The following is a 25,855-nucleotide window of genomic DNA, read 5'->3' as shown; positions in this document are numbered from 1 at the left end:
TCCAAACTCCCCAGACCTTAACCCCATGGATTATTTTGTATGGGGCGCAGTTGAAAAAGACACCAATCGCACTTCCAGTAATACAAAAGCCCAGTTAATGGATAAAATTAAAACAGTTTTTGCGGCCCTTCCCAGGGAGACTGTAGCATCAGCTTGTTCGAGGTTCCGAAGCAGAATTGAAGCTGTGATCGATGCTAATGGTGGTTATTTTGAGTAAATCTTGTTGATAGTATTGTAATTAACTCTGCCTGTAATGTTTTTTTGTCAATTCATTAAATTTAATAGATACAAAGAAGATTTTCTTTTTCCTTACGAAACTGTCAAATTTATCCCGAACACCCTGTATATATATGTCGAACGTTTTTTCACTTGTTTAATATATAATATATATGTCGAACGTTTTTTCACTTGTTTAATATATATATATTATATTTGACAAAAAAATTACTGTCCAACCACAGATGCGAGAGCCCTCGACCCTTCTGTGCATGGTAGAAGGCAAATCCATTCTGATAATATGGTAATTAATGCATTTCATGGGATGGATATTTATTATTACATGTTGGAAAATTCACTTTTCTTTTATGAAAATTCTGGTTTTTAAAGTAACTATTTCGCTTGTACACCAGTTGGAAAATTTTACGTATAGAGCACTGATTTTGCATGTTGGTAACGAATTTCTTTCTCCCCTTCAACATAAAACGACTCTTCTTGGCACTGTGCCAGCCCAGGTTCTTGCATCTGTGGTCGGACAGTATATTTAAAGTGGTACCTATTTTTCTTTACAACAGTTGGAAAATTTTACATATAAAGTATGATTTTGCATGTTGGTGACCAATTTCTACATTGCCTTATTCCTTTCTCCCCTTCAATATGAATTGACTCTTCTTGGCATTGTGCTTGGGTTCTAGAATCTGTGGTCAGCCAGTATATTCTTTTTAATCGTGGGCCTATCTTCCACTGATGAGACCTCAAATGTCAAAACTAGTCTAAATAATGACTCTTCCCATGTTTTTGCATTACAGATACTAAGGCAATTGATGTGAAGTCAGCAATCTCTATATACAAGTAGATCAGCCATGAAGTTACTTCACGCTTATGTATAAAGGATTAATGAGAATAAGATAAGAATATTATTTTTGGTCTGATATGCATAACATTTTGTGGAGCATGATGAGGTTCATTCAGATGCACCAGATTTTTTTCTTTTATTAGGTAACTTATTTAGTTAACAGGGTTAATAAAACATACGGGGAGGACCGAGACATTTTGATGAACACCTACAGCAAAAAAATATTTTTTGATTGGACTTTTCTCACAGGATTGCAAATGTTACAGTAGCGTGATAACAAGTGTATCACACTTCATGGAGAATACATAAAATAACGTGCAAGTTACACAGTATCACAACTTCTCAGCCCACCCTTGTACATTCCCCCTGTTCTGTTTACCATGAAATAATAGTTCCCTTAATACTCCATTACAAAATTTAATTTGGTAATACATTCACTTGTCTTTACCATAAGGAGAATGAAAGTTATGTAATTCATTTTGTAAACTTTTCTTGTTGAAATGGATTTGTAACTTTGTGATATATATATATATTTATTGCTAATTTCAGCAAACTTACATAATGGCAACAAAAGACAAACATGGAGCTTGTCAGAATGTATAGTTCAAGTACCTGCACTTTCAGCCAATAACAGCTAGTGCAAAATAGCTACTCATTACAGTGTAATGAGCAGCTATTTTGACAGAAGAAAGGCTTATAGCAACATAGCTCTATGCAATTATCAAAGTATTCATTTCTTTCTAATGGTGTACAAACAATAATCTATAAGAAGACCTTGAATATAATTTTTGCTGTAAAGAATAACAGTAGCTCAAGTTTAGAGAAAAGGTCCAACATGAGATATGTCTGCTTATTATAACCTTATGTTTGTTCCTGTCAATGCAAAGTGAAGATAGAACATTTTATCTCAAGTAGAAAGTTTTATTTCTTCTAAACAGTCTTCGTGATAATGTGTGTGTTCGAGGCCTGAAGTAGCTTGAAAAAGTTCCATGTTTATTCTCTAGAGCAGGGTTTCTGGACTACATAAAAATAAATAAAAAATTATAAAAAAAAATATAAAATTTATAAAAAGGAGAGGGGGGGGAAGAGAATCCTTAGTCCACTTATGGTATAGATGTGCCATAGGTTTACTGATAACCTTTCATGAGTGGGAACCACATAAAAAAAAATCAGTGAAGGATATGAACTAAATACTCATGAAGATTGTATTTAGAGAACTGTAGGACAAACAGTTTACTCTGATGTAATTTGTCTTCATGTTTAACTTTCTGGAGTGAAGTAAGTATTGCTAAGAATTATTTGTACTGAAGTTAGAGGGAAAATGTGTTCCTTATTTTAACAAGTGTGAAAAAATTCCTTATTGAAACTGATTTTATTAATGTATATACAAACAGTTGTTTAATTCTAGAGAGGATGACTAAAGGAATTTGTTTCCTTTATTTTGCTTGTTGGAATTTTTAGATTTCAAAGTGGATAATTGTGAGAGAGAAAGTTTTCTCAATGTAATTATGTTTGTATAGTTGTTTAATTAAACATGTTTGTATTTTAATTTCTTCTCTTATTTTCGAGGTAACGATAAGTGAATGTAATATACGAGTTTCAGTACTTTGGGGAAAACTAGTATAATTTTCAGGATAGATGAACAGATTGGGAAGAAACCAGAGACAATTGATATAAGGCTGCTGTGAACAAGCCACACATCACCCCTCCCTCAATGCTAAATGATGTTTGGATTGTTGTCTTTCATACTGTTCCTGGACTGTAGATGATTAGAAAAGGTTTCTATGGAGCAACAAATCATACTTCCAAATGTTTCACTGATGGTCGTGTTTGGATTTGGAGATTACCCAGGGAACAATTCCAGCTGTCAAGTTTGGTGCAAGTTCAGTAATGGTATGGGGGTGTTTCAGTTGGATGGGGTTTGGTCCATTGGTAAAAGTGTCCAAAATCATGACATCTGAAGGACATCCTGGATTTCATGCTTCCAATGTTATGGAAGTACTTTGGCAGTGACCCTTGCATGTTTCAGCATGACAATGCTCTATGCCATACTACACTGCGTGTCAGACTGGTTTCCACAAAACAACGTTGAAGCGTTGGACAGGCCAGCTCAGAGTCTAGACCTCAATCCCCACTGAACATCTTTGGAATGAATTAGAACACTAAATTCACTCCAGATCACAGCAGTAGGCACTGGTTGTGGGGTTAGCTTTGCATGAGACATATCAGGAATTGGTTGCTAAAGGTCCAAATACTTTTGTCAACAGTATATATATATAAGAACATGCTATTATTATAAGTTATAAGATTCAATGCTAGAGATCTGCTTCAAGTGTATTCAAAGTATATCACACCTGACTCATTCACTGGCTCCACACTCTTTTATTGCCAATGCATTCTACATATTCATTTCTCATGCGATTCCCAGAGATGGTCCCTTATTGTCCTTTGGAAAATCTTTCTACTGACCATCTAGGAAGCTCTTCTCAGCAGCTTTTATATATATATCTTATTACTAATTTCACCATATGAACTGCAGATTACATTATAGCTCACATTCCACAAATCTGATACTTTGACTTGCCTTTCCAAATAATGAAAAATATCAGGGACTGTGGAATTTCAGCTTTATCCTCCCTTCAAAATCTGGATCACAAGATCAATACAGCAAACCAGATGCACTCTAATCAAAAGGTTTTTATACAATGGAACCAAATCCTTATCTCTGCTGATGAAGCTAGAAATTTAAACAAGCTTATTTTCATCAAAGTCTAGAGATATACTCTCAAAGGAATGTAAAGAATACTATGATGGTACTAAATAAAGTTTATATATTATTACTGACTTCCCATTTACAATTTTCCTTTGAATTAGTTTTATCTGTCAGTATTCCGATAGATCTTATATTTTGATTTTCTAAGGCACTCTAAACATCAGACCACACGATTTTGATTTTCCTCTGGGTCTTTTTCCTGCCGTCATGAAACACCTAATTTGCCAACTTTTCTTCCTTATTCAGTTTAAGTGATACTAGATTAACTTGGTTTACATATTTCTGCATGCTAATGATGTCAAGGTCTTTCCTAATATATATTCATTATTAATATGATTCTGCCATTGATGTCTGTTTGCTCTTATTTTTCTCAGAACTCATAGCTATAATCTTTTGATCAGCTGTTTTATTTCTAACCCAGCTCTCTTATTCACAAATTAAAATTTGTTTTCAACACTCTTGTATATATCTAGTTTAATGTTTTGACTCTCCCATATTTCATATAAATTTATTTAGGTTTTCCCCTACAATACCAACTTTACTTATCCTAATGTACTGTATTTCCATATTTAATTTATTCTCACTAAAAATTGTCTAAATGTAGCTTATCTTTGGAAAATGTATTTTCTAAACTTCTACTCCCTGTATCACCAAGTTTCCTTGCCTCTACTTTCCACTGCAGTAATCTTACCATTTTTTTTTTTTTGTTGCAGATCATGGACTGTAATATGCAGATCTCATACGTGATCTGAAATCTAAAATAACCATATCTGTTGCTATACCGATTTTAACCAAAAGCATGAAATAATTTAATTTTCCACACACACACAACCTTGAAATCTATGATACGTTTCTTAACAAATTAGTGTAATTAGAATACAGAAGCAGGGACATCCTCAGTGCTGGACTACTGGGGACTGAGTAAGCCTACAAACGTCAACTTCAGCCCACACTATTTAATCTTTCTTGGCCTAAATGCAAATAGTCAAAGCACAATCTCAAAAAAAATAAAATAAAATATCTGGTTTTGTTAGCTTCTCTTTCAACTTAAAACTAATTCTACATTACAAGTGTCTTGGGTAGTCGTTTTAATGTACGTTAATTTTTTAATAATGTATAGATCAATAGTAATAACTTCCTCTCATACAGATATTCTCAATGAGAAACTTTATGCAGAGAATTATTCTTTTCATCATAAAATGGGTATTAACTCTCGCTATGCTTATATCCAAAGTGGTTCCCACTCAGATATGCTACACGGTAGAGCTTTGGCAACATAGGCCTACAATGATTTCATTTGTTGTACAGTAATTCCTGCACGTTGATTCCAAAAACTTTTTTCAAAGTGATAATGATCAAGGCAGATATCCTAGCTGTAATGACATGATGGCAATGTCCTTTCTTCCCCTTTAATTGCATATCTGAAGTCAGTCGTGACTTGTATTCTCTAATGAGTATATACTACTGAAAATATATAGCTTGTACTGCCATATATAAAGCAAAGTTATGTTATCCCCAGCATCAGTATGCTGTCAGTATATGTGAGAGTTAATATCACATCAAAAAGAAATTTAACTTTGAAATATGTTATCCCCAGCATCTGTATGCTGTCAATATTATCAAAAAGAATGTTAACTTCAAAAGCTAACATAAGGAACAAAGCTCTGCTTACTAGTACAGGTATTATTGTGACAGGGGTTTGAGGAAAACAAAGTGGAAAAAAAAAAAAATCACACTGCCATCACAGAGTTGCAAATGTAACTCAATTAACACTGTTTCAGTTTTTGGTAAGGAGCATACTTAAGAGGAAAGGAAAGTGTGATCAGGACCAACATGCTGCTAAGTGCATACTATTTTTAGGTTTTCCTGAAATCAGGTAGTGGTTGGGATATGGCTTGGTGCAGAAGCAGTCCTTGGGTTCTCTAATTGGTTATCTACTCACCTTAGATTCTTATTCAAGTCCTTAAATCCAGGTTACTAATTTTTCTTGTTCTATATGAGGATTCTGACACTCTAACCCCTTATTCAGGTCCTATCCAGCATCCCATAGAACTAGGTCTTCTATCCCTAACACCACGTTTAGCCAATACCCTATCATCCAGACTACCTATGAGGGGAGGGGGAGCTGAAAAGTTCTTATAAACACCTACAACAAAAATATTAAAGCAACTGATATAACCACAAGAAAGAACATATCTTAAAATCCTTGAACCCCATGTTTCCTTAAATTTAATAAATGTTCTTTCTCTTTTAGATTATATAAGAAGATAAGTTAAGACAATTGTAGCTCAATTCCTTCATGGTGATTATCAACTTTTCAGCACTCCCTTTTATAACAGGGTTCCATTATAAACCCCACTGTCCTTGTCTCACCATGATGTTTCTGGGTTAGTTTGTTTACAGAAGGGAAACCTACCTCCACCTGAGAGTAGCTAACTATGTTTTGGTTAAAAAAAAACCTTCGAGTTCATATTCCTTGCACCAGTACGTACAAGAATCAACCTTGGGTCTTTTTTCAACCAAAGGACACATATCTTCCATTTGACTATATGAAAGCACTCCAAAATAGTGCTGTCCTAATGGTTATTTCAACAAGGCATTTACGAATACTCAAAAATAAGTATTCATTTTTTAGCATATTAAACTCTGCAAACGTTAAGACGTGCTGTCTTAAAGCAAGTCTTATTTTCCCTAAGAAAAAAAAAAATCAAAACTGTGGGAACCATTTCGTCAAGAATGCAAGATCCCATGAAGACACTTGCAACTCTTATTACGTCACTGCTGATAGTGACAACTTAATTGCTCCAAGATACAAGAGCATATAAGAGATTTTGATAGGAAGTGACTTGTTCTTACTATGCACTCTATAAGCATGCATGGTAAAGACAAGTATCATTCTGAAAAGAAAAATGTATATCAAAGTTTTGTTCAATGTTGAACTGATTTCAGCTAGAGATTTAGATATAGAAATATTGTATAATGTAATATTAGTATTTTTATTAACGTGGTACAAATATTACTGTAAATAATAATAAGCAAAAGCCTGTATTGGACACTACCATCTTTATTCCCCAAAATATACAGCAAAATTTTCTTTTGGTGAATTGTGAGTTTTGAGATGTTTTGCACAAGTTCAGTAGAATAAATGATCATTTCTGATGTTATTATACATAAGCTTTCTTGCCAATGTGTAATGACACTGCCTTATAAAATGTGGTCATGATGCAAAGGAAATTGCAAACAAATTGATGTGGTGTACTCCGTAGTCAGCTGCAAGTTTATAGGGAACCCATCTGTTACATTTTTACACTTTTTCAAGTTGATGCAAATGATAGTTTCATCATCACATTGAACCTCCCTACCAAAGTCCACACTTGGCTTAAATCTGACTCAGTTCATTTGTCACCAATGAAATTTGGTGCATCATCAAGTGACTCATCAACCTGATATTTTTTTTTGAGCTATTTCCAGGCTGTACATTTATGCAAGTATCGTAAATGTTGTACATACTTGTTATGCTGATGGTAGCATATCTAAGTGTTGTAGGTAAAATAATGAAAAGTGACTTAAAAAAAGGCTACTCCCATTACAGCTATCAGATTCAGAATCACTTGTATTTTTAAAGTGCATTAACAGATAAAGATCTTCTAAATACTTTCCACATTATTAGTTAAAATATCAACTTCTCAAGAAATAACAAATGTTTTACGTTATTTAAACTAAACATTTCTTATTTGTGTTATCACAGGCTATTCCTAGAAACACAACTCAGCAGTTCATTAAGAACTTGAATTATACGAGGCATGTCCAGAAAGTAAGGTCCAGTCAAGAATTAAAAAAAAAAAACTGGTAGAGAAGAAAAAGAAAGATTTATATGCTAAAATATCTACATACATACTTTATTTTCCCACACAGTTGCTATTGACTTCCAGGCATTTTCAGTATCATGGCACCAGCTTCTTCATACCCCACATCAAAAATGTTTGCCACCAGTGAGTTCAACCATTGAGTCACGCTGTTCTTCTGTTGCTCATCTTCAAACTGCTGAGAGCCACTGCTTCACATTCAGGAACAAGAGTAAGTTGCTGGGCACAAGGTTAGGGCTGTAGGTTGGGTGGTCAAAAAAGTTCTCATCCAAATTTCTGAATTTGCTGGACACAGTTCGAGCTACAATGTAAGCTCGCACAATATCATGCAAAAGCATGATTGCTGATCTGCATTCCTTGCTGAAAAGGAATGCTGTCTGAGAAACTCAGACAGCATTCCTTGTCTGAGTTTCTTCAGCATTTCATGATATGCATCAGCATTAATTGTGGTTCCTCGCTGAAGAAAACAGACGTGCAAGATCCCTTTTTGATCCCAGAAGACAGTGGCCATAAATTTTTTGACCAACAGTGCCTGCTTGAATTTTCTTTTGCTTTCAGAGATGATGAATGGCAGCACTGCATTGATAATGGTTTTAACTCTACATTTAACTCTACACTCTACACAAATGTAGAGTTAAAACCATTAACTCTACACAAATGTAGAGTTAATGGTTTTAACTCTACATTTGTGTATGAAATCCATGTTTCTTCACCAGTTATAATATAAGAAAGTTCATCACCTTCATTTTCATAAAGCTCCAAAAATTTCTGCGCTGATTCCACTCATTGCTGTTTATGCACATTGGTTATGCAGCATTTTTGGGACCCATCTGGCACACAATTTCTTATAATCCAGCTTTTGTGTAACAATCCCATGAAGGACAGTGTGAAATCTCCAGGAATTCAAAATAAAGCTCCATAATTTTGAAGCAATGAATTCTCATGAATTTTTGTGTTCATTCTTTTCATCAAATCATCACCAGACTTGGCTGGCCACTAATGAACACTGTTGCACCCTTTGTTAAAGAAACAACACCATTGCCTAAACTTACTGTCATTCATCATGTTACGGCAATAATCAGCACTATTGTTTTCTGCCAACAAAAACTTTATGACACCACAAACCTTGCAAGTGGCAGGATTTTTTTATTTGTTTATTTATTTTTAATCACAGCATTCAAATTCATAGAAAACAACAAACAATAACATGACGAAAGTAAAATGGTCAACGGCTAGCTCATGAGTCATTCTATGCTACCATGCATGATCAACTCTTCTACCACAGTAAATTCTGAACAGACCTTACTTTCTGGACATGCTTTGTTTTTACAAATATGGAAATTCATTTAATGTAGTCAAACAAAGGAAAAAAATTATTACAATTAGCATTCTCAATAATATAAATCTATGTACTAGTCAAATACCATTTACCTACAACAGAATGAAACTTAATTGAATTTTATTATCAAGGTTTTAAATAAAATTAAGATTTTAAAATGAAAAAATTCTGGCTGTGATCAGTGAGAACTCAAAAGTAATACATTTGGGTTTATTAATTATACAGAAATGAATAGCTTGTTTGCTTTTATTTTATCATATCTGCACAAAATTCAAGGCAATTTTTTTTGCTTAAAAATTACTTGAACTCAACATTTCAATCATGACAATTTCTTATACATTCTTACATATAGCATTAAAAAACATGAGCACCGCTTCTTATAAATATTTTACATTACGTAATCTTCAGTAAAAATTACTTTCATGTATAAAGCAGTTCATTCTTGCTAAAACTAACACTATTATAGCAAACTCACTCACTACAATGAACTACTGAAAAGTCCCAGTTAAACTCCATAGGCAACTGTTCAAAAGAAAATACACTACAGCAAACTATCTGCTATATTATGAACTATTCTTGTGGTCCCTATGAGTCTCTATAGTGAGAGTCAACTTAACATGATTAATTATTTTCAAGAAAGAAAGCATTGTTGGTGAATGTTGAACCTGTGATTTGATTGACTGGTAAGTTTATCTATTTATTGAAAAATGTATCCATGGGTAAACAGTCAGTGGCAGTTTGTTAATCTGATGTCATCCCAAAATGACATCAGATTAAAAAATCTATATGCCTTTGGTCTCGTCTTCCATATGAGCATTTATTCAGTAATGGATTAAAAATAAGAGTAGAGTTTTTGTCATTCTTCCGGTTCTTATGTTTCATAAGCAATTTAATGGTAATTATTCTCTGGATTAAAGTGTTTCATATCTGATGTACTACTTGCCTAGCCTCTTTCCATGACCCAATACAGGCCATTTCGTGGTTTCATATAACAAACCAAACATCTGAGGCTGAGCTATTTCACTTGGCAAGAGAAGAGACCAAAGATTCATATGTTGTCTGTAATGGGAGAAACTATTATGCAGACAGGGCCAAGTCAACTAGTCTTGGCCTTTTCAGAAATGGCATAGTTATTTTGTGCTGAAAATTCAGAAGTTTTCTCTCACAAAACACAAACTGACCTGTGAATATATGCATTTTGAAGACCATGCTGATCACAATTTCATGTCAAATACTGATTTACTTCATGACTCCTGATGGCTACTAAGAGGAATGACAATAATGTCTGGAAGTATTAGCTGGCAGCATATACCCATATTTTGGGTGTTATTGCAAAAATAGTTCACCTGAAACATATCTATTTCCATTAAAAATACTTCAAATGTTTATAACAAAAATCTTCAGGTATAACAAGAATTTCCAGTTCTGTTTATTTTATCATGTATTAACACTACAATACATGTATGGGCATTTATGAGATTTTGTGGATCTTATAATATCCATACATCTGCTGAATAACAAACTGTTTTTAATGGTATCAGAATTGAAATAATTGTTAACAGCTGAAAACAAGTACAATTTCTAAGTAAACAAGATTTTTATCACAATTAAAAAATTGTAAACAATGCATACATTTTTCCCCAATCAATTTTTTTTTTGTTTTATTCCCTTTATTTTTATTTGTTTCAAAACAAAAACAACAAAAAAAGTCAAATTATCAGTCACAGTTCTGCTGATAATTTAAAACACAAGTTGTGCAGCATAACTCTTCTAAGAATTAGGAATTTTCACCTCTCTTTAAGGTGCTTCCAAGCTTTTTCAATCTAGGGAAAAAAAAAAAAAAAAAAAAAAAAAATTAACATTTCTATATTTTAAAATATCCAGGTATGAAAACAAGTATAATAGTTGACTATCCCTGTAGCAAATATGTTATAACATTTACCCTTTTAATAAATTACTGAAGATCTTGAAGATACTATTATAGAGAAAATTTGAATACCACTATCATATACTATAAAAAATTATTGCTATGGTCTACATCTGTCTACTGTAGTGAGTCATAAGAATAAAAACCGAGTTGTGCAAAGTAAAAACATTATTATTACATAACACCTCCAGGGAGTCGAGAGACACATCGAGGGAGGGCACCTGCTCTGCATCTTTCAGTCTCCACCACTCCAACTATCTTCATCATTTACACTAACGACATCTACTGCCAACCACCACCACCACCACCAGTATTTTCACAAACAATCACAAACATCCATGTCCATGGTGGGATTTGAACTCGCAGCCCTTTGGCTGGAGAGCAGATATGCTAACTACTCGGCCAACCAGGCTGGCCAAAACATTTATTGCAGCTACAAAAATTTTGATGGTGGTTCATTGCAAAAATCATGTTCACTGTAGCAGATTAAAAACAGTTTAAATAGTGTATCATGATGGTACACACTGAAAATGATGCAGCAAGCATACTCCATGATTACCCTCAGAGGATTTCAGGAAAAAAAGCAAACAATGCAGACATTAATTAGATGCATAATATGCTATCTAGTCTTAGACACTTCTGAATGCATAAAAGCAAATAATTGGTTTACTTGCAAATCATCTTGATTTTGTATTGAGAGTGATAAATACGAAAAGAGTTAACAGCCATTTGGGAAATGTTTCTTTATGCTACTGTTCAGCAATTAAGAACATTCCTGTCTACAGTTGGCAATATGCTGAAGAAATACAAGTCCACAGCTGAGAGTGATCCCAAAGTATGATCAAGCAGTGTTCTCACCAAGTAACAAACATCTACCACTTAAGGATTTTCACAAGCATCCACTATCATGGAATTCAAACCTACAGCCTGTTAAGGAAGCAGGTATGTTATCTGCTTGGTCAACCAGGCCAGCAAAATTAATAATGAAACTTCTTAAATTATATTTATAAACCACTGCTTATAAAACTGAAAAGACAAATGTTTTAATTACATTTTCTGTTATCAACAGAAGCACTGATAACAGAGAAGTTAGTTGAGATTTTTCTGTCTGTACACAAAATAATTTTGGGATACTAGAAAACTGTTAGTCCATGTTTTATATATAACATTTACTTTTATTCAACCTTTGCTGCTGAGATAGAAATAGCACCTTTCCTTAGACCATACAACATGAGGAGCTGCTTAATGTGTCAGGCATGCCATCTCTGGGTGGTGTGCAATTTGTCCCAGTTGCTCTTGCCTCACCTAAAGTCACTAAGTTTTCCCTTGACAGTTTTTTTTTAAGGCAATGGCATCCAGAAATGTTTAGAACACAGACTGTTAGCTAACTGTTGGGTTTTTAAGAAGTTTCTTTGGTTCTTGATAATAATTACGTTTTTGAATTTCAACTTCAACATTCACTCACTCAATTATGTTTTCTAGCATATCATTATCACAAAATGTTAAAACACTAAGTTCTGATTTTATAACTTTTGCAGTCCCTCTTATAATCAAGAAACAGTGATATATTTCATAGCCACATGACCTACTTTCACTTGTGGCTTTGCAGATAATGTATGCTCATTTTTACTCATAAAGACCACTTTTCCCCTTTTTGAGATATGGTTTAGATGGATATGCAGAATAGGCTAATGATCATTTTTTCCATTCAGCTGCAACATTATTTTCCAGTGCAATGTTCTCAGAAAATATTCCCCATTTGGTTTTTGACCATCTAAAATGCTTGGTGAAAACTCATCATATTCTTCAAAAATATCGCTGACTACTTGTTCAGTTTTTTTTTTTCAATCTTTTCCAATGACAGCATTCCATTCTAAATCAAAGAGATAATCAAAATGTAAAACTTACTCACTTAGAAGAATAACAGTGAAGACTATGTGAAAAGATTAGGAAAATTATTCGTGAAATTATAGTTTAACTATAATTTCACGAATAATTTTAACTGCAAATCTGTTTTTATATTGTAATAGAAAAATATAGTAACACCAAGTTATCTTGAATACGTATACACCAAAACAAACTGAACATCATCGCTCAAAAATGACAGCAATAAATGACCAAATCCTATCATTTATCAGTCACTTGTCAAAGACGGTCAGCATCAGCAGTACTTCCAGATAATTCGTGAAATGACATTTCCGTGGTGTATCAACACACTCCTACATTATTCATTCAGGATTAAATTACTTAGGAAGTGTTACTGTGAACAAGCATCTACATATAACTGTCTGTCAGACTGATTTTAAAGAAACTTGCTTTGCTCTATAAATTCAGTATCAGCAGCACTTATTTCACCATGCAAACGGACAGTGAAGGTATATAATACATATACACCAGTGGCGTTGCATCCATTTCAGTTGGGCGTACTGTTGTGCTTATGCAACCTGTGCTACAAAATTCACAATTTCATCGTATTGTTGCATTTTTATTGATGTATGAAAGTGGAGTGGGAGAAAATGTGTTCGTTTTAAGCTATGTTAGAAAACAATAATGAAGGAGAATACTATATTTGATTGGTATATTTGAATTAATCAGTCGTAAATATAACAGTAAATTTAGAAGATGAGGAGCTTACCTCCAACTACAATCATACAATTTGCAGAAGCTTTGGCAAAAAATGGGACATTCAGTAGATCATCAACATTGTTTCCCATTGTAAATATGGACAAAAAAGTTAAATTATTTATAGAAAATTATATTACAAACTTGTCTATATCAGTGTTCTAAACATGTCAGTTCACATTTCATGCACATAAAACAATTGAAACTCAGAAAACAAAAAACAGCAACTCTTGACAAATGACAACGATCAACTCCAGACTGGTGGACACAATAACCAATCACAGCCACTAATTTCTGGGTCTACTGTCTCACGTGCACACACACACACCTTTTTTCACCTTCTGGGTGGTTTAAAACCACTGGAATGCTAAGAATTGGACCCACTGCACCATCTATATACAAAGGTGTCAGTATTTGTGCCCGCACACCTGAACCATTAACACGAATACGATGCAATGTTTACATGTCGAAAAGTATCTTCATCATGAAGCATTAGTATATCGTGTTTAATTTTAGGAATCATGTGAATCCAGGAAATTATTAGTGGAGTCTTTAACAGGAATAAATGCAAAAATATAATATTGGTGATACTATTCCATGGGTATGTACCGCACACCCTGAATATACATACCCTGATACACACCAGTATAAATTCAAACAACTATTAAAAGAAAGGACTTAAATAAAATAGCATTGTTTTTTTGTAGAGTTAATAACAAACCTGAGTTTTAGTATATGAAGTGTCCCACAATGTACAAAATACAACATTAGCTAGCTTCACACGTTCAATATTTGACATTTGAGAATGAATCCTTTGCAAAGCTTGTTCTTCAGATAAACCATCTCTTTCTTGAATTCTTTGAACTGCCTAAAAAAAAAAAAAGCATCAAATTAAGTGATCAAAACAAATTGAGTTTTCTGATAATATATATCTGATAATATATTCAGTCAATCAGTTAACCAATCCCTTCATTTGGTTCCCACAAGATGACTTAGAAGCATAACAATAAAACAGATTTTTGTTGTTGATGTGCTACTGCACTAGTTTTTTACAAGAGTAGGGTCACAAAATCAGGCAAGTAATTGAGTGTTGGATAATCAATAAATTACTACGAATTAAAATGAAATTATAAAACATCAAATAGCAGACATGTACCCTCAAGGGGTGTACAGGATATGATAGTACTACATGAAAAACTACATCATTACTAACATCCTATCTACAATTTTCCTCCAAATCAGTCTGTTACCTGCCAAGAATCCAATATTATGAGATCTTATATTTCTATCTTCTAAATCTCGGTCTTCTCTGGGTCTTTTTCCTGCCATCCTGGCAGAAAACATTTGTTTTGCTAATCTTTCCTCTCCCATTCTGTTTAAGTGACCATACCACCTGAGATTAGCTCTGCTAATGCATTCCTGGATGCTGACAATGTCAAGTTCTTTCCTAATATCCTCATTTTTAATTTGATATTGCCATTGATGCCATCTGTTCACACCTCTAATCTTTCTCAGGACTCTGATATCTGCAGTCTCTAGTCTTTGGTCAAGTGTTTTACTTCTGATCCAGCTCTCATATCCATAAGTTAAAATTGGCTTGAATATTGTCTTGTATACTGCTAATTTCTCTCTTATTCCATATGAATTTATTCAATCGACTTCCTACCACACCAGCTTTGTTGATTCTGTTGTCTATTTCCATATTTACTACAAATCGTGCCTAATTAGCTGAAATATTTTATTTGTTCTATAGGTTCTCCATTCACAATGGAGTTGATATTGTCAATGTTTCTGCCTATTTTCAATGTCTTTGTCTTTCTAATGCTGACCTTCATACCATATCTATTACAACAGTTATTCACTTTAGTCAGGAAATCTTGAAGACTTGTAGCAGATCAGGTTTAATACCACTTTCCTTCATAATATGATCCATATAGATAATGAATAACAGAGGGGATAATGTACATACGTGTCTGACACCAGATTTAACATTAAACCACCTTCCTGTACTTCCTTCAATTCTAATGCTGACTTAAATCTCAAATAAAAGACTAAGTATTGCTTGATATAATGCCCCATTGACACCATTTATATTGTAGCATTTCGAATAGCTTCTCTCTTGGCACCTTGTCATATGCCTTTTCCAGATCTATAAAACTTAAATACAGATCTTTGTTATATTCGCATGATTTCTCAGCTATTTGTGGTAAAGTGAAAATCTGATCCTGACAGCCTCTGTAAGAATTGCCTCTGTAATTCTCACATTCAGGTACTATGACAGCTCTTCTCCAATCTTCTGGAATTCGTCCCTCTGTTCAGGCCTTCTGAACTATGCAGTGCAGCCACTGTAAGACTTTTATACCTCCGTACTTGAGCATTTCTGGTCGAATATCATCTACTCCTGCTGCCTTTCCACATTTCAGGCTTTTGATGGCTTTTTCTACTTAGCATGGATATGTATTCCTGACTGCATGCCTGGTCAGTGTTTTTTTAACCACTGTGCTGTCATCACTGCTTGTTTCATTTAGTAATTTTTCAAAGTAATTACTCCATACTTCAAGGATATCTTTTTCTCCCATTTTCATGTGACCTTTATCATCCTAACTCTTTTTACAGCATTCTTTCCTCCAATTCTAAGCTTCTTCAAAAAACCTCCAGAATATCTTGCTGCCTCCTTGATATTTATTTTCTATGTTCTTACCAAAGTCCTCCCATGACTTTTGTTTAGCTTTCTTACATTTGTCTCTGTATTCTGTAAGAGCACAAGCTGGCTTATTTGCCAGGAAAACCTTTGATATGCTTTCTTCTTTTTCTTTCACTGCCTCTTTAACTTCCTGTGTCCACCATGGAGTTGTGATTTTTCTATTCTTACAGAAAAATACAGAGAAATTTAATAATAAGGTGTTGACACCTTTTAGCAACTGGTATATGGTGATATGACTTAACTTCTGCATTGCTTCACCTTATTATCACCACCTCTGGGTCTAGCTTCCACTGACAAGACCTCAATAAAGGTTGAAACTGGTCTTGGTAGTGATCCTTTCCATAATGCATAGCATTATACATACCCATAAGGATGTGCTTTGCATTATGGGATAATAAGGCAAGTGTTCAGAATTTATATCACCTTTACCATGAGTCACCCCAGTCCTGAAAATATTTCAGGAGCAAACTTTGTTTGATTATACTTGGATAAAGGATTAAACCAAATATGTAATTGGAATCTATTCTACTTTTTACTTTTGCATCCTGTTCTAGTTCAAGTTCAGCAAGTTAAAAAAATTTTTAAATCTAACAGTTTGGATAAGACAAGATTATTTTTAGACATTTCTCATTTGATTTGTTCTATTGCTAATATGTTAATGCTATCATCATCCATAGTCGACCCTCTAGAGTCAGAGATTGATGACTATTTGGATACCAAACCAAATCTTGGTTACAGATTTGAAAGAAAATAACACAAAATGATGAGCACAATCTTAGAAATAGAGCAAGACAGTTTCTTCTTAGTCTCTTCAAACAGTTTAAGCAAAGGTTGCCTGAAAACTTGAATACTTTAAGAATGATCTCTTCTTTTTCTGTGGACAATACCCTAAAACATATAAAAGACTTATTCTTATCTTAGAAATAATGGTGAGAACAGAAAAAGATGTTGCTGCTGCTGAATACCAGCACAATACTATCTATTTAAATAAATGGACAAATATAGAAAACACGGAGCTATTCTGGGCTGAAGTATGAGAATACAAAGATGCATGTGGAATGTATCCATTTAAAGAAATTGCTCAGTGTGCAATAAATTTATTAATACTGCCAAATTCTAATGTGGAAACTGACCGAATTTTATCTAGTCAAAAATATCTGGATACTTCCCTCCATAGTAGTGGATATTATTATTATTATTATTTGATACCTCCAGAGAGTCCAAGAACTCATCAAGGGAGGGCACCTGCTCTACAACTCCATCTCCACCATTCAATCACCAACTGACCACAGCTACACCAATGCCATCTACTGCCGACCACCACTGGTATTTCCACAGACAATCAAACATCCATGCCCACGACAGGATTCGAACCTGCAGTCTTTTGGTTACAGAGTGGATATGCTATCCACTCGGACAACCAGGCAGGCAAAAAAAGATGACTCACATCACTTGCCTTAGTATCCCATAATGCAAAGCACATATCCTTAAGGGTATGTATAATGCTATGCACTATGGGAAGGGTCACTGCCAGACTGGTTTCAACCTTTGAGGTCTCACTCAGAGTAGCATGGCCAAGTGAAAAAACTTCCATCGTAGAACAGATTCTTTTCATCTTTATACATCTTCCACAAAATTTGAGCTTTGTAACATTTCTCAGTCACATTCACAACTTTGAAGTGAGTTTTTAAATCCAACCACTGGCTGAGAATTCTGTCTACTGCGATTCAATGGAGAGCCACCTCATTGTACAGTTGCTTACAATTTTCAGAGGAGCATCATTTATGTTGATAGTTTCATACAGTTCTTTATACGCAGCTTGTCTTGAAGAATGTGAAAACCACTTATGTTTCAGCAACTAAAAATTCTTATTTTCTTGGGAGAGATTCTGCACAAGTGTGAGACATTGCCAGTTGCAATGAATGTCATACACATCTAATTAAGATTGAGGGAATATATGCCTTCAGTTGTTAATTAACTCAGTTACTGATACCAACCATAACACTGGCATTGTCTGTACCAACTGCAATGAAATTTTTAATGTCTAGTTTCTTGGTAAAGAGCTCTTTTTTTTCAGTGCAGCCACAACACCACTAGCATCACACTTTTTCTAGAACCACCATGCACAGAAATGTATGCACAATTTTGTTGAATTTCTTGCTATAATATACGATGACAATTCCTAAAATCTTATTCACTGTGATCATTCAATTCATCTATTAGCAAGCTGAAATTTCAATCTCCAATATCTGCAATTTGATCTTCAAAATGCTCACTTGAGATATTCTTTACAATTTTTACCTTTGGCATAATTTGACTGTCTGGGATGATATTTTTGCAAAGACCTACTAGATGATCGCAACTGTTCAATGATGAGTGACAAGAAATAATGCTAAGCTGCCTTCTAAGTTTGTTGTCTCATCAGACTTCTTCACAAGCATATTTGTAATAGGAACAGAAGCAAGATGTTTCTTAGTTTCACTAGGCTTTACAAGCTGACAATATTTAGCAACTATATCACATCTACAAAACTTACAGTGGCCTTTTGCAACATCACCAGGACCTTCACAAAGCCATTTACTAAACATTCCCATTTGCAACCACCCCTCCTAAATTTTTGCTTGTAAGCTTTATGTCTCTTGCTCATTTTTCCAAGGGTATGTAACTCTTTACTGCAACGAATTACAATCAGTGTCTGAAAACTTCCCACCAGAACACTGTGCAACAGACTAACTTATAGCAGTGCTATCAACTTCAAGGTGGCAAAACGGCATACTGTGGAGCCACATGACTGATGTCATTGCATGTTTGAAACGTGCGATACTCGCATCAAGCATACAATACAATTCTTTATCAAATGCAAACATCTGGAAAACTTTTAAAACAATTTCTTTTAGAGTAGGCTATAAAAACAACTAAAAAGAGCTGAAACAAGTTCTGAAGGAGCTAGATGCTAGATTAAAATTTTGGAGCTAAGGAAGAAAAAAAAGTAGCTAGGTCTAACTTCAAAAAAGCTAAATTGGTAGCACTACTTGTGATACTCCATACTGTTCAGTTTGTATGTAAATGATACTGGAAAGGGTTAAGGAGATATCCAATTTTTTGCAGATGACAGTAAGTTGTGTAGGGTGATAAAGAATTTTGATATGGAGTTCCTGCAAGAGGATCTAAACAGATAATATGGGCAAATGATTACGGAAGCCATTTCTGCATTTTGAGAGAACATATGAGAGACCCCTACATGAAACTAATTTCCTCCAGAGGAAACAGCATGCTGAGAAAGAATGACATTATCACATGCAAAGATACAGATGCTATTGTGTCTCTTTTACACAACTTGAACAATATAACCATTTAAATTACTATGCTCAGATTCTTCAGAGTTCCAAGATGAAGAAACCATGGAGAGGATACAGAAACAAGTCATGATGAGTGTTGAGTAGAAGTGTAATTAGCAATAGTATGCAATGTGGGGCTGTTGGCAAGCAAGTGGAACAGATTTGCAGCAAGTGTATTATCAGCAAATGAGTTAAGGAGATGTAATAAGATCAATGATGTGAGAATTCTGAGAAAATATATGACATCAGTAGGATAATCATTAAAAATGAGGATATTAGAATGGAACTTAATGTCATAAGTTTTCTATATATACAGGTAACCCTTGTATAACACGGATGTTAGGTTCCATAGAAATGCCATTATATAAATCGCATTATGCAAGACTCAGATCACATACAAAAAGTATGGTTATGTTACGAAATCAGTTTTTTTTTAAAAAAATTATATAAACAACAATGACATATCCAACAAAAATATATTTTTATTTAATTCAGGTAATTCATCTAAGTTAAGAAAACAAACTATGACACAAATACATAGTATAAAATTATAAATATAAACTAGATGTAAATAAGGCTGTGGGACTTGATAATATATCACCACGTATTCTGAAGGAATGTGCCAGAGAGTTGACACCTGCCTTGACATATTTTTTTTTAATATGAGTCTTGCACTTGGTCAAGTTCCTAAAGAGTGGAAGGAGGGCAAGATTGTGCCACTTCATAAAGGAGGTGATCGAACCCAAGCATCAAACTATAGGCCTATCTCTGTGTCAGGTGTTGTGGTTAAGTTGTTGGAGAAGCTTGTGAGAACTAGGATCCAGAGTTGGGTTGACAACAATGGTATAATCTTTGATAGACAGCATGGATTTGCTAAAGGGAGGTCATGTTTTAGTAATCTACTTACTTATTACAATAAAGTGACTGCTTCCTTGGACAGAGGAGAACGATACACAGTAAGATACTTGGATTTTGCAAAGGCTTTTGATAGAGTACCTCATGATAAGTTGACAGTCAAACTAGAGCAGATGGGATTGGATATTAGATTAGTGCATTGGATTGGAGACTGGCTATCTGATAGGTATCAACAAGTTGTGTATGGGGGTGTGATATCCAGGAAAAAGGAAAGTCACTAGTGGAATGCCTCAGGGGTCTGTTTTAGGGCCATTACTATTTAACTTGTATATTAATGATATTGGCAAAGATTTGGATGGAGATATTCAGTTGTTTGCAGATGATGCAAAGTTGGGATGAACCATAAAGAGTAGTGAAGATGTTGTGGCCTTGCAAGAAGACTTGAATAAATTGAGTGATTGGGCAAGCAAATGGGGATGCGAGTTCAATTTTGCAAAATTAAAGATTTTAAAATTTGGAAAACAAAGATGGGATGCAGAATTTATTGTTGGAGATAGAGGAAATAAGAGATCTGGAGGGTGATAGTGGATAAGAATCTAAAATTTAGGGGACACATCGCCAAAATTGTGACGACAACACAAAGACTTCTGGGAATGATGCGGAGGACACTGATGTGTAGAAGTAGGAGATTCTTGTTCCATTGTATAAGGCTTTGATTAGGCCACACATGGACTATTGTGCCCAGATTTGGTCACCGGGTTTTCAGAAGGATGAAGAAATGTTGGAAAGGGTCCAAAGGAGACTGACTAAGGTAGTTTCTGACCTCTGGAATGTTGAGTATGAGGAAAGATTGAGAAGATGTAATTTGCAGAGTCTGGTGGAAAGAAGGAAGAGGGGAGATATGATAGAGACATACAAGTTGGTAAGGGGTTGTTATAAGATCAATGGTGGAGAAGTTCTACAGAGAATAGTGGGAGATCAGGGGAGAACCAGAGGTCATCCCTAGAAACTGTATAAAGAGGGTGCGAGTACGGGAGTGAGAGGCAGGTTTTTTTCGTGCAGAGTTGTGAATGATTGGAATGCCTTGCCTGAGAGTGTGGTGTCTGCAAGGAGTTTAAGTGTGTTTAAGACATGGTATGATGAGATGTGTGTGTGATAAAAGGACCTCCCAGATGAGTCTTTGACTCCATGAGGTCTTTGGAAATAATAATAATAATAATTATAAAAATTACAAATTGTAATTAAGCTTCATTGCATGTAATGCATAAATGTTGTAGGCAAAATAAAAATAAGTGCATATTTTAATCTTTCATAGCACGAGGATTTGAGGATCGGTTAATAAACATTAGTTTTATCATGTAATCACCCGATGCATTATTACAAAATAGAGTAATTTTGGCTTTAGAAACTTTGAATACAGGAGCTAATCTTTCATTTTTTGAAATATAGGTGCGTTTTGGCATTTTTTTCCAATATAACCCGGATTCATCAGCATTGAACACCTGGTCTGCATTATAAATGTTTATAAACATAGTTTTTTTGTTTAATTAGATTTCCATCCAAAGGAATTTTCTTTTGAGTGCATCTTCTTTCCAAATCATTAGAGATTTCTTCATTTTTCTCTTAGAAAATTGCGTACACGAGCAACGAGTTTTGCACTTACCATCGACTAAACACTTTCTCGGATTTTATGTTCATTGTGTTTGATTGTTTGAATTGTTGATTCATTTAAATTCAAAGTCCTTACAACAACTGGTTTTTCTCCATTTTTCAACCGATCCACGATTTAAATTTTTTTTCTTCGAGACGAATTTTCTTTTCAATATTCATTTTTTCCCATTTCAATGCAATTTGTGGCATTGAAATGGGATTCAATTTTACTATAAATTCAATACTATAAAAAATATAAATTATTTTTATAGTAATGTGCCATTACTATAAAAATAATTTTTTTACATAAAAAAGCATTACATATTAATTATATATGTAACTCACCAGAAAATAAAGTGCTCAGCTTGAGATAACTCACTTATGATTTTTAATGTGCTTTCCTAGCAGAAAACTAAGACAATTTTCAACAATAAACACTTTACATGGTATACAATTGACGTACATGTGTGCTAAAGGGTTTTCCCCCTAATATAAATTCGCTACTTATAACTACCTGTGCACTACGGGCAGACACAAATTTAACGAAGATAAAATTTGATTTTTAAGTCTTGCGGTGAAAAATATATGAAAAGATAAAGGGTTACTACAATTTATACTCTATGTTTTTGTCAAAACTGCACTATATAAGTACCGTGTTATACGAGGGTTACCTGTACATTCTTGAATACTAATCTCAGATAATATGATCATTTAAACAATGGAAGATAAAAGATAGTAAAACAAGTGTTTAAAGTAAAAATAGCTAGGACTAAGATCTAACTGGATCAGTGCCTGAGAGTGTGGTGTCTGCAGAGAATTTGAGTGCGTTTAAAGTACGGTATGATGAGCTCTGTGTTTGATAAAAGGACCTCCTAGATAAATCTTTGACTCCATGGGGTCTTGGGTAATAATAATATAAGTTTATGAATTCTGAAGGTTCAAGGCCTTGCTTTCATGCCATTGACACTAGACAGAGTTCACTGGAACCAAAGATGCTATGCTAGAAGTCTTGATAGTCTATTTTTCAAATTGTGTGAAGCCCTATGCCACTGTCTGAATCTTAATTGGACAGACTGTATACCTATCACTAAGTTTTGGGAAGTGATTGCTGTCAATTGTTTATTTTTTTAAATTATAAATCTATACCCACATCTCTGAACTATAATAGTGTTTCCTCCTAACTGTACAGCTGTGACTGAGACATTTGATATATACATGTTGTATGACTTGTTCTTGTATTCAGAATTTAAATATTACCAGTTCTGCCTTCTTCCTGAATGAAGCTCATGACATCGAAGAAAACAGGAGTATATAGTTTTCTCTTACATGTGTGGAGCAGTTATTTAAAAAATTATACCACATCTTTGTTATTAATTATCAACAAACAATACAAATTGCATTTTTTTGTTACATCTTTGCAACCTGTATGAGAAATGGGGAGAAAATAAACTTTTTTTGGTAGACATAACATCAGGAGACCTTCAGCCCAAAGGCCAAGAATACCTACATAGCCCGCTAGGGGTCACCGTCAGGACTTTTAGGAGAAACGATAGCTTCCTGCTTCGTCCTCATTTATTGTATTTACTGCCTGCATGCACGCGTCCTTATTGTAAGTTCCTTTGAAAATGACAACGTGACGTGCCGAAATATATATTAAAGTTTAATTTATATTCTATTGTACGTTGTGAATCCTTAAGTCAATTAATAAAAATTAACTTTTATATACCGATTAGAAAGCTAATTAAATTTAGTAAAATGTATACCAAAAGAATTTACTTCTTTTTCTGGTATAACAGAAACCCAGACTTGGTGTACTTTATCCTGCCAGTTAGCTTCTAACAATAAGGACACTTCAAGAACAATAATGGAAGCACCTAAAAAAAAAAAAAATGACTGCTGTTTAACTGAAACCTTCAAAATAACAGAGCACACAATTTAATAATACGGCATCTTTAATTATAGGTAACTTCTAGTAAAAGTTTTGAAATTTTGCATAACATGCCAAATGAGTAATTTCTCTCTCTGAAATGAATTTAACAATTACCATTCCATCTTTTTACATATTAGCTTGATGGTCTAATATGTAAATCTAGCATGACTGCTTATGAATCCCATTCTGGTAATGACAGGCATTTAAAAAAAAAAAAACACTTCCTTCTCCCTACAAGAATGGCTATCATACATATCCTTAGGTAAAGTGTGTTATTTTCTTCACATTTAGACAAGATCTGAAGATAATTTGCATTATCTCAATCTGTCCTCATATTCCACATTGCAGAGACCAACTTAGTTGTCTCTGAATCCACTCCAACATCTCATCATCCTTTTGAAAACCAGGTGACTAAATCTATATACAGTAATCCATATGCAGCCTGATCAAAGCCTTGTACAATGGAATCAAAATATACTTACTTCTACAGTGTTCTCTGCATCATTCCCATAACCTGCTATATTGTCCTCACAATTTTAGCAGTATGTCCATGAAATGTCAAGTGCCTATTCACCCTCAATCCCTCCAGATCTTTCATCTCCTCCAAACTATCCCCACCAATCTTATACTCTGCATCCCAAAATTTTAAAACCTTACACTTTACTATATTACTGACATCCCCCATATACTTGCCTATTCAAGTCCTCTTGCAAAGTTACGACATCTGCTCTACTTCTCATAACTCTCCCCAACTTCTATCATCTGCAAACTTGTAATATGGACACAGTCTTTTCTGTTTAAATACAGTACTCCCCCAAATTACGATGCTTCGCTTTATGACACCCTGCTCATACAATGCTTTTCAGTTATGACTAATGTCCATTTCTACAACATTGCATTCACTCATGCAATGTTTTAGTGGCATTACACTCCATGAATCCCAATGCAGTTTGTGGACAAAAAGTTAGTTTACAGCACTGTTGAATGCTGCATCTGTGTTTTGCTGTGAATTATAAGCCATTTATAACTATTATTTTATTGTTAATAATGGCAGATAAGGAGCCTCCATAGCTCAGTTGGTATAGACAAGCCCTTTAATAAAGATCTCCGGTTTTCAACAAAGTTGAAATATGTCAAACTTCCTATCAGCGTGAGTTAATTCAGTGCATCACGGTAGTGCATTGTCAGTTTCTAATAGTAACTGTGAATAGGAATAGTTCCTGCAATAGGAACTGTGCATGAAGATAATGACTAATAAATCTGAAACTATAGTAACAAAGCAAAGTTGAACGTACTTGTGAGAGATTTAACCATCTGAAAATTGGAAAGGGTATCTTCTTTCAAACAGATCTGTAATTTTTTTTTTTTTTAAATAATACAAGTTGTTTTGCAATGATTTTATCAAATTAATAGAAAAAAATATATGATCTTGATAAATGGATTTCATTTATAGATGAATCTGTGTGTGTGTGGGGGGGGTATATTTTTTTTCTTCCTCCACACAAGTGCCAATTTATTCTTCAAATCACAAGAAAAACACTCAAATGTGCACACCTTCCCTTCAATCATGTAAACCAACATATTATTCTATATGGACAAAACTCCTGGAACCTACGTCCCTTGCCTCCTACAGAACTTTTGTTTCTTGAGTTTGCACAGGAGAAAGACTAACACAAAACACAAGTGGTCTCTATATGACAGCAACATAAGTGAAAATTCTTCTTGCATCTTAAGATCAGAGAACTTGAAGAAAACACATCCTGTTTTCAAGATATTTCT

The 25,855-nt window shown here is 34.2% G+C and overlaps 1 protein-coding gene across 6 annotated transcripts in view; it reads right to left on the bottom strand.

The window, feature by feature from the left end:
- Positions 1 to 6,893: 6,893 nt before the first annotated feature.
- The window catches only part of Ppat-Dpck (Bifunctional Phosphopantetheine adenylyltransferase - Dephospho-CoA kinase), a 106,149-nt gene continuing 87,187 nt past the window's right edge, over positions 6,894 to 25,855 (bottom strand). For 4 of the 6 annotated variants that reach the window (XM_090394175.1, XM_090394174.1, XM_090394176.1 and 1 more), the window contains 3 exons: positions 23,923 to 24,020; positions 14,321 to 14,467; positions 6,894 to 10,873 (listed from right to left, as the gene is read on the bottom strand). In XM_090394175.1, coding sequence (XP_090250301.1) covers positions 10,838 to 10,873; positions 14,321 to 14,467; positions 23,923 to 24,020 — 281 coding nt within the window. In that variant the 3' untranslated portion in view covers positions 6,894 to 10,837. Of the gene's footprint in view, positions 10,874 to 14,320; positions 14,468 to 23,909; positions 24,021 to 25,855 lie in introns of those variants that run through there. The other 2 variants (XR_016548449.1, XM_090394177.1) reach the window with 2 other exon arrangements.

Source organism: Typopeltis vanoorti, chromosome 6, assembly GCF_054136105.1.
Source record: "Typopeltis vanoorti isolate ZY-2024b chromosome 6, IOZ_Tvanoo_1.0, whole genome shotgun sequence".
In the NCBI taxonomy this organism is placed as follows: domain Eukaryota; kingdom Metazoa; phylum Arthropoda; class Arachnida; order Uropygi; family Thelyphonidae; genus Typopeltis; species Typopeltis vanoorti.
This window is presented reverse-complemented; position numbering and strand designations above follow the sequence as displayed.